At 48.9% G+C, this 10,510-nt stretch overlaps 1 protein-coding gene across 1 annotated transcript; it reads right to left on the bottom strand.

Annotated features, from left to right (window-relative positions):
• Positions 1 to 5,656: 5,656 nt before the first annotated feature.
• On the bottom strand, positions 5,657 to 10,489 carry LOC146021392 (arylamine N-acetyltransferase, pineal gland isozyme NAT-3-like). Its single transcript, XM_083155175.1, has 2 exons — positions 10,435 to 10,489; positions 5,657 to 6,518 (listed from the first exon to the last, which is right to left on the bottom strand). The coding sequence occupies exon 2, from the start codon at positions 6,503 to 6,505 to the stop codon at positions 5,672 to 5,674; it is 834 nt and encodes a 277-aa protein (XP_083011301.1). The 5' UTR covers positions 6,506 to 6,518; positions 10,435 to 10,489; the 3' UTR covers positions 5,657 to 5,671.
• Positions 10,490 to 10,510: the final 21 nt, after the last annotated feature.

The raw sequence follows: 10,510 nt of genomic DNA, 5'->3' as shown, positions 1-10,510 counted from the left end.
ACACACACCCTTTATGTTAGGCCACGCCCCCTTTCCAGCACCAGCATGGCTGTGCAGTGCAGAAGTGCCGACCACAGCAGACAAAATGTTGGGAGGTATTTGGGTGTAATATAGGTAGGTAGGTATGTGGGTGTAATATAGGTGACTATGTATGATGTACAATGGAGGTGTACTGTATGTACTCAGCCAGGGATGCTTAAGAGATCATAACGTCATCCCCAGCAGCACCATCAGGACCGCCTCCCACTCAGCAGCTCCCACAAGTAAGAGACAGGAGTACCTCGTGATGGGACTTGTAGTTCTGCAGTAAAAAAAAAAGTTTAATTCTATAGAGTGACTGTGGTCCTAAAGTGTTATTCAGGAGATCCCTGACATTATTAAGTATATTTCCATCGAACCAGGAATTATTACCCTAAGTAGATGTATGTAAGGGGACGGTTCCAAAGGCACAATGTGCAATGGGCATAACAGATTAGGGGCCAGATTCTCTAAGCTTCAGAAGTGATAAACAGCCAGCCAATCAGCTCCTACCTGCCATGTCACAGACTGTGTTTGAAAAATGTCAGGCTGGAGCTGATTGGCTGGTTGTTTATCACTCTTTATTTTATCACTTTTGAAGCTTAGAGAATCTGGCCCTGTGTCATATTCTGTAATGGGCATTACGGTGTGTTCTATAATGTGTAATGCCTCCTTTTTCTGATGCCACGCCTCCTTTCCATGAGGCCACGCCCCCTTTTTGACACACATCTTTGCCGCGCAAGGGTCCCGCCTGCTGCAGGTGGGCCCATGTGCTCACAATGCCAGGGCCGATTTCTGGTCCCATTCCGGCCCTGGACACAGGGCATGTCGTTGTTGATGGACATGGACAGAGAGCTGCTGGAGTGACAGAGACAGATGTATATTAGCAGCACATCTGTGGACATAATGTGTATAAGGGGCACTACATGCGGTGTAATGCCATTGTGCTGCTGTGTGTTGTACTTTTAATTGGAGTTACCAATGAAGTTATCACTAGCACTGTGCGCCCAAGTAAGCTCATTGTGTTACCTATATGGTACGTGTGTTTTCTATTGTCACTGAGTAATGAGTGCACCTGTGTACCTGCTGGGTGACCTGGGGAATGTGTCAGTGAGTAATGGGTGCACCTGTGTACCTGCTGGGTGACCTGGGGAATGTGTCAGTGAGTAATGAGTACACCTGTGCACCTGCTGGGTGACCTGGGGAATGTGTCAGTGAGTAATGAGTACACCTGTGCACCTGCTGGGTGACCTGGGGAATGTGTCAGTGAGTAATGACTGCACCTGTGTACCTGCTGGGTGACCTGGGGAATGTGTCAGTGAGTAATGAGTACACCTGTGCACCTGCTGGGTGACCTGGGGAATGTGTCAGTGAGTAATGAGTACACCTGTGCACCTGCTGGGTGACCTGGGGAATGTGTCAGTGAGTAATGAGTACACCTGTGCACCTGCTGGGTGACCTGGGAAATGTGTCAGTGAGTAATGACTGCACCTGTGTACCTGCTGGGTGACCTGGGGAATGTGTCAGTGAGTAATGAGTACACCTGTGTACCTGCTGGGTGACCTGGGAAATATGTCAGTGAGTAATGAGTACACCTGTGCACCTGCTGGGTGACCTGGGGAATGTGTCAGTGAGTAATGACTGCACCTGCTGGGAGACCTGTCAGTGAGTAATGACTACACCTGTGCACCTGAAGGGTGACCTGGGAAATGTGTCAGTGAGTAATGACTACACCTGTGCACCTGCCGGGTGACCTGGGAAATGTGTCAGTGAGTAATGACTACACCTGTGCACCTGCTGGGTGACCTGGGAAATGTGTCAGTGAGTAATGACTACACCTGTGCACCTGCCGGGTGACCTGGGAAATGTGTCAGTGAGTAATGAGTACACCTGTGCACCTGCTGGGTGACCTGGGAAATGTGTCAGTGAGTAATGAGTAGGTACTTGTTTCCTAGCATGGCGCCACCGCGATCGACCCGATTTTTACATTGGAATCAATGTAAAATGGTCCCTCAGACCCGATTTTACATTGATTTCAATGTAAAAAGCCCCAAAACCCCCCATTTTTATACCAAACCCCCAATCATGTTTGAAATGCCCCCCCATTGTTAATGCCACCCCGCTATTGACGCCAACCCGAAGCGTGGCGAGCGCAGCCTGCCTGCCTCTGACCTTTTCATACCCCTACTATCCACGTCGGCGTGGAGTTGATTTTATAAAGTGTGGCGAGCCACTGAGCCCGAAGCGTGGCGAGTGCAGCGAGCCCCGCGAGGGGACGCGGATACCTTCACAGGTATCCGCATCCCCTCGCGGGCTTTACAAGTATACGCATCCCCTCGCGGGCTTCACAGGTATCCGCATCCCCTCGCGGGCTTTACAAGTATACGCATCCCCTCGCGGGCTTCACAGGTATCCGTGTCCCCTCGCGGGGCGCGCTGCGCTCGCCACGCTTCGGGCTCGGTGCCTTGCTGCGCTCGCCACACTTTATAAAATCAACTCCACGCCGACGTGGATAGTAGGGGTATGAAAAGGTCGGAAGATGCGTACCGCCGCCCCTCGCGGGCAGGCTGCGCTCGCCACGCTTCGGGTTGCCGTCAATAGCTGGGTGGCGTCAAAAATGGGGGGGGCATTAAACATACTTTTTAAACATATTCAATGTGAAATGGGCCACATTGGCCCATTTCACATTGTCACCTATGTAAAATCGCGTTGATCGCATCTCGGGCCATTATAATGGCCCGCGACCGACGCGATGAACCCGATTTTCACTTTAAAAATAATTTAACATTGTTCCCTATGGGAAAATCGCGTTGATAGAGTTGGTCGCATCGCAGCCCCTTATTAGGGGGCATGATGGACGCGATCAACGCGATTTTCACTTTTACCGGCAATTAAGCTTGTAAGTGACAGAAAATCGGGTCCATCGCATGCCTTAAGTACCTTAACTTAAGGCATGCGATCAACCCCGACGGGTGCCGTGCTAGGAAACAAGTACCAATGAGTGCACCTGTGCACCTGCTGCAGAGGCGTAGCTAGAGTGGAGCCGGTGGAGCACCTGCTCCGGGCGCAGAGATGTCACCTGGCGCCGGAGACGTGCACTCTGCCACCGGCTCCCCAGCCCTGCTCGCCGGCTCCCCCGCCCAGACACTTTATTTCTTGCTGCGCTGAGTTCCCGGGGCACAGGACACACTCCTTGTGCGCCGGGTCCCGGGATCCCCACACACACTCTATTGTCATTTCCGGCCCGGGCACAGGACACTTGCTGGCGCGTCACACAGGAGACTTTCCTCCTGTACAGAAGCGCAGCAGTGGCCAGGGCAGGGATGCTTTTGCACAGCCGCCGCTCGCAGCTACTCAGTGCAGAGAGGACATCAACACAGCTGTGCCTGCACTGCCTGTGTTAAAGCCGGCATGAAGCTACAGTCCCTCCGTCCCAGCAGTTAATTCCTGCTCACACTGACAGCCTGAAACTCCGGAGGAGTCCGTCCACACAGGCTGTCAAAAGTGTGTTTCTCCCTCTTCATGCTGCTGCTGCTGCTGCACGGAGAGAGGAATGTGTCGGGAGCAGACACTTAACTGTTTGCATCCCTTCTGTTAACAGTAAGTGCCACTAAATTGTCATGTTAAATGTGTGTGCCTTCGTTTACCAGAGCCAATTATTGTGTTTCCAACGCCAGTATTGAATGCTGGTGTTTTTTTTTTATTATGAGATATATATATATATATGTATATCTCATAATAAAAAAACACACCAGCATTCAATACTGGCATTGGAAACACATGCTTCACGCCCCCCCCCCCATATATATATATACGTGCACCTGCATATAATATATATATAATATATATACACATATATATATTAATATACGCAGGTACACGTATAAATAAATATGGGGGGGGGGGGGCGTGAAACATGCCCATGCTCCGGGCACCGTGGCACGTAGCTACACCGCTGACCTGCTGGGTGACCTGGGAAATGTGTCATTGAGTAATGACTGCACCTGCTGGCTGACCTGGGAGATGTGTCAGTGAGTAATGAGTGCACCTGTGCACCTGCCAGGTGACTTGGGAAATGTGTCAGTAAACAATGAGTGCACCTGTGCTCTTGCTGAGTGACTTGGAAAGTGTGAAGTGTTGGGGTCCTTGAGGACGGAGTTTGGGAAGCACTGGGTTAGTGCATACACTGTATAGTAAGAGTATTATATCGTGTCTGGCTGGGATAATGCGCTGGCACACGTCCCAGTTCCACACCTACATTCCTGGGATGTAGAACAATTACAGATCTATTAGAAATTCATTCACAATAATCTCCTTATATAAAGTCTTTTCCCCTCATTATTAATAAGAAAGTCACAATTCTCTTCTCACATTTATTCCCCCGGTTATAGCTGTAGTGCAGACAATGATCTATATTTTAGGTAAATATAAGTTTGCTGCTAATCGGACATAGACGACAGATGTTATATAAGGAGATGATGCCTGAGCCTTGGTAAATCTGAGTCCTGGCTTGCTGAGGCTGGCAGGGCAGGTACGGTGAGCGCCGTGATAAATCTCCCAATAATGAAACGCGTTAGGGAGTCCTCACAACATCTGTATGGCTGTCATTCCTTTCTATGCTTCTTTTATACTGCAGTATAGTTATTTCACCCTTTCCATTGCCCAGAGGCCAAAGCAGCCCACTAACACCGCACTAGCACTCGCCCCACTAACACTCACCTTCTGATATCTGTATGCAAGGCTTGGAGACTCCGCCAACAGCTGTCATGTGACACCACCCCGTGATCTCCTCATCGTAACACGCTGCATCACCAAACTAGTTATATCATCTACCGTATACTGTATAATTATATATTATTGCATGTGAGTGTCAGTGCCATCACACGGACCATTACAGTGATAGAAATAGTAAATATAAAAAAAGATCAAACAAACAGTACAAGGGCTGACGACGTGGGTCACAGGTATAATAGTGTTATTCAATGACCCAGAAAGAAAAAGTCATAGTTATCAATTGTGAGTGGGAGGGCCCTGGAAACAAGAATAACGCAGAACAAGGGCCAAGAAGACGGAGGGACCTGCCTGTGAGTAAGTAGTCTACTGGAGGAGGGGGTGGGGTGTGTGTAAAACTGGGAGGGAGTTATCTGGGCATGCTGTTTGCTTTACATTAAAATGTCTTTTTTTTATACTATGTTTGTATGATATTTGTACTTTTGGATTGTTGACCCCTCTTCTCCTCCTCCTCCTCTATTCCTTTTCTTGTTTCTCTTCTGTACCTTCCCCCAATGTACTTTCACTTTGAGCTGTGACAGGTTTTACATTCACTTTGAGCTGTGACAGTTTTTAGTCCACAAACTCCCCACCCCCAGTCCCTATCTGCTCCTACCTTCAATCTCTCTCTTCACACCTCCCTCTCTCCATAGCCAGCAAGTTTGAAACAGATCAGTGTCCCTGAAAAATTGCTTTCACTTTCTGTTATGGACTCTTTTAGCACACAAAGGAGTAATTTGGTCGGTCGAGTTGCCTCTAGTGGTCACTGGTGGTAGTTTACCTCATAGAGGTGAGTAGTTGTTAGCCTTTTATTTATATAGATATATGCACACACACACGCGCGCAAACACACACACACACACACGTGTTTTAAACTGTAGTCTCACTCTTTATCAGAAGAAGAAGGGGCCAACATCTCATCCTTAGGTACCAGTTTTTTACCCAGCACAATCCCAAACTTCTCTCTGAGCACATCAGGAATCTCCCCCTTGCTGAGTACTTTCGTGGTCTTCACACTCCCACCACCCTTTCTATACTCTGTGCTGATCATCTTGTGCCCCATGTAGGTTAATTTGCCCTGTGGTAACTGTAGGGTACAGAGAGATTTGCAGACAAAGAGAGACCTAGGTGAGGTCTGGTGATAGTCACACATCTCCCTGAAGTCCTCAATCCTCCTCTCTTTCAGGGAGAACTTGTACAGACTCCTCCATTGGTCATTGTCCTTCTTCTCCAAGTACCACTCCTCCCCTTCCACCCGTAACCGAAACACACCATTGTCCTGCTCCTCTTCCCATCCTGCCTCCAGGGGAAATGGATCCAGGATTCCATCTCCAAAGCCAACGTCACAAAGCCACCACCTGCCCTCCAACTCCACACTCAGTATCATGTGGTCAAATGGAGGTCCAAACACACGAGTGAATGAGTTCCTCACTCTGGCCGACAGCACCAGCGGCCGGTACCCCAGCTGTTGTAACACCCACAAGAAAAGGCCGTTGTTCTCATAACAGAAGCCCCCGCATTTTCTCAGGACTATTTTCTGATAAATCCACAAGGTATCCAGGATAATTCTCTCCCCAATGTGTATACTGAGGCTCTCGAAAGGTACAAAGAACAAATGGTGGCGATGTAACGTCCGCAGTGCTGAAAGGGACGGTGTGGAGAAATCCGATGTCATTTCTGTGATCCCAATTCGCTGGAGATAGAGGTTCAAATCCATTTCCTGGGATGCTCTGAAATATAATTGTTAAATAAAATTAATTCAGTGAATGAAGAAAAGCATTGCCATCCACTTGTATACGTAAAACATTATGATTCCATTATTATTTTTCTACAGTGTTATCACAAACCACAAACCACCAAAATGAGGGTGTGGCCTCCTGACAAGGGGTGTGGTCTTATTTCCAGACTCCCTCCCATTTTCAACACATCGGTTGGATGGGTGATGATTGGTTGCCCCTGACAATTGACTGGCTGCCGAAGTGGCTACTTCGCTGTTACAGCAGCCAAATGCTGCAGATAATGTTACAGCACAGCACCAGCCTCCTGTCACTGAGGAGGAGCCGGCATTCTGGTGTTACTCCTCTATGGGTGACACCCGGGAGCGAGCCATGCTGGTGACACCACTCCCCCTGACCTATAGAACATTGAGGTATTAAGATGCCCCGAACCCTGGTTAATTATGTGGTGCTAAGTGTATATGACTGCCCTGTATGCAACCTTTGACCTGCACTGTTTGAATGAACCTGACTGACTGGACCCGATGCGTCATAATTGAAGCCAGATAAGTTCTCACACAGGCATCGCTTAGTCTTTAATACTGGTCTTGTATTTGTTATGGACAATGCTTCTGTCAGAGCCAAGCCCCGCCCCGCGGGTGTTCAGTGATACGTGCCAGTGGTATATAATTTCCTAATGCCGGGAATCGCATTAATAATAAATCATAGTTATTGAGTGTAGAACCTGATAAACAGTAACCACCCCCCCGCACAGGGCTGTTTGTGGACTATTTGGCTCCCAGTGTGAACAGGTAAAAAGGTGCCCCCCCCCCACTATATGAGAATTGAGCGCCAGAAATAAGGAGTTGCCTTGCAGGGAGGGGCTTGGCTGTGCCGGGGAGAAACAAAGCCCCAAACAACTTTCTAAACTCTATGGTCCAGATGTACTAAGCTTCAAAAAGTGATAAAGTGGAGAGTGATAAACAACCAGCCAATCAGCCCCCAACTTTCATTTTCAAACCCAGACATGGCAGTTAGGAGCTGATTGGTTGGTTATTTATCATTCTTCGCTTTATCACTTTTTGAAGCTTAGTACATCGGGCCCTATATGAGTAACATACCTCCCAGTTGTCCCTATTGTCTTGGGAACGTTCCGGTTTTTGGGACATTCCTGTGTCCTACCCGGGGCCAGCAGTGTCCTGTGGGGGGGGGGGGGGGGTGGAGTTGGGAGTCCCCCTGTCACCGGCTGCTCTGAGCAGTGGTGAATAGACAGCGAGTGTTCATTCCCACAGGCAGAGGGGCTAGGGGTGTGGCCAGCAGCTCACAGAGCCGCTGGCCATGTCCCCACAGTGGCAAAATGGGGCCGTGGCCTCACAGGAGTGAAGCGATTTGCAGGCCACGGCCCCTTACCGCCAGGCGATGCCCCCAAATTTCAGGGTCCCAACAGGCATTATTCTAAAGTTGAGAGGTATGGAGTAACAATGTATTTAAATGTGGTCTGCTGTCCTGTGAAAGCTACAGTACCTGTATATGAAAGTAACAACAACTTTTAGTAACACCCTATAAGGTCCCCATACACTAGTGTAATTTGGGACCATTTTATCCTATTTCGAGGCAGATGTAACATGTATAGAGAGAGTTAGATTTGTGGGAGTTATTTTGTTTCTGTGCAGGGTAAATACTGGCTGCTTTATTCTTACACTGCAATTTAGATTTCAGTTGAAAACACCCCCACCCAAATGTAACTCTCTCTGCACATGTTACATCTGCCGCACCTTGCTTTTGCAAATCAACCTGATTTATGCCTGGATTTAGCACAAGTCGCCTGTGTTTAACCTCCGATTCCAATCCGCAGTCCTGTGCGCATCAGATTAGAGCCTGAGATCGTCACTGTTTCACCATCGAATCCTGCAGTGGCAAATGAGATCACATGCGATATATCCTGCCGCCTGGGACATTGCCGGTGGCTCTAGGGGGATCGGCTGCAACTTCTACCGTTGGTGAAGTCGCCGTAGTGAATGAGGGCCTTTAGCTTCTATTCACTATCATTTGATTTTCTTTTAAAGTGCAAGTTTAAAATCCATTGCAAACACGCAGCTATTACTTTCGATCTGATGTCAGTCTATTGACCCGAACACTTTTATCATATTATATGGTGGTAGGAACATGTAGAAGAGGCGAGGGGCGCGGGTGTCGCTGTGGGGTAGGACACACCTCCATCAATGAGGCGCCTGCAGCTAGTGTACAGCTTGGTGCCAGGAGCTGCCTGTTCTCGAAGGACCCAGCCAATGATGGCGATAATCCTATTTGAATATATACTGTATATGTCTGATTTCTTTTTTCCCCCCAAAAAAATGTAACAGCTGCATAATGTGGGTAAGGTGCAATCAGTGTGATTAGTATACTCTGCAGGGAGTCAGGGAGATTGACTATATTTTAGGAAGTCTCCTGCAGAATGCAGGAGGGAAAGCAACCAGGGGAGAAAGTGGAGGGGGACAGCGTGGAACTGAGTTCACATCGCACAAATAACCAAGGTCCGACCTGGGTCGACATATGGCGTGAAAGGGCCTAAACAAATATCCCAGGTCCAGAAACCTGGCATTCTGACCCAGGTTAAAAAAAGGGTTTTACCGAGGTTGGACTCACTACATAGAGGAGGCAGCGCCTCCTCCCATGCCCCAGATGATGCACCACCGCTCTGCCCCGCCCACGATGAAATCAATGACCTGGCTTATTGCCAGGTTGCTGTGGGGGCTCAACTCGCAAATGTTGAGTTGTTCCTGGGACGGAGCCGTGTCCAAATCCCAGGTTGCGACCCAGCATTTGTGACGTGAAATGAGTATGAATGAGGTGGAACTAGTTTAACCTCCACAGTGGCCCTACACAGTAATTATAACTAGAAAGCCATTATAGTTAGTATGGGGGGGGGGGGGTACCAAAATCCCAACCACTGGCCCTGACGAGAGCTCAAACTCTGCTGAACTTTGCACATACACACTTAGCGACATCGTAACTAATTGTTCAGTGATGTCACCCGACCCCGGCCCTAACATGCAATAGTCAAGATTAACCTGCACGTATAGACAATAGGGGGTCGGTAATGACTCCTGGGAGCAGGGTCGCTGACAGTGCGGTGCTGTGGGTACAGCTGTCCCGGGCACCGGGCTCTGGAGGGGCCCGGGCAGCTGCCCTCAGTGACAACGGCACGGTGCCACCACCCCCGTGGCCGCACACCGCCTCCCCCACACGCACAATACACAGTGCAACCTGCTGAGCACCGAGATTAGGACACAGAGGGCGCTCTGCAGGCTGCACTGTGTGCTCACGTGGAGATGCGCCACCGCAGCTAGGTAAGTAATGGTACTGGGGGGGTAGGGGGCGGCGGACGTAATGGTACTGGGGGGGCCGGACTGAAGGACAGTCCCGGGCCCCACGATTCCTAGTGGCGGCTTTGCATGGGAGCGCAAACCATTAATGATATTGAGCGGAAATACTAACCGATATTACAAACCAGAAGTAGTTAAATGAGCATACTATTTGTAATATCACATTGTGTGTATAGGCCTTTAGATCTGGGAGGTGTGTGTCCAAACCAACATCTAAATTGCAGTGTACAATGTGTGGGCTACATGCAAAAGCAGCCAGTATTTACCCTGCACAGAAACAATATAAATGTATTGGCTCCCCTGGCAAAGCAACATGGTTTGTTCCAGATACAAAGTGACTTGTTTTTTGCTTTACTGACAGATGTGAATCAGGAGCAAAGTTCAGCTGCAGAGAATACAATGTGGCCGAGTGATCAGTGTATTATCTGCCGCTGGTGGAACTGGCAGTATATGGGGCAGTAATGCTCTGACTGTACAATCCCCACTGAGCACATGCATTATACAGGCTGGCTCTATAATTGCAGATAATAATATGATAAAGTCACCTTCCTTCCTGACGGACGGAGTGCGTGCTGCAGCCACTGAGACCAGTAACTTCATCTGGGCGGAGTCCTGTGTGTA

This window comes from Crinia signifera, chromosome 7 (assembly GCF_055691185.1).
Source record: "Crinia signifera chromosome 7, ASM5569118v1, whole genome shotgun sequence".
NCBI classification, from domain to species: domain Eukaryota; kingdom Metazoa; phylum Chordata; class Amphibia; order Anura; family Myobatrachidae; genus Crinia; species Crinia signifera.
The sequence above is the reverse complement of the archived record's forward strand: the minus strand, read 5'-3'. Positions and strand labels throughout refer to the sequence as shown.

Coding starts and splice junctions, on each gene's coding strand:
- LOC146021392 (XM_083155175.1), bottom strand. CDS start 6,505: ATGGATTTGAACCTCTATCTCCAGCGAATTGGGATCACAGAAATGACA.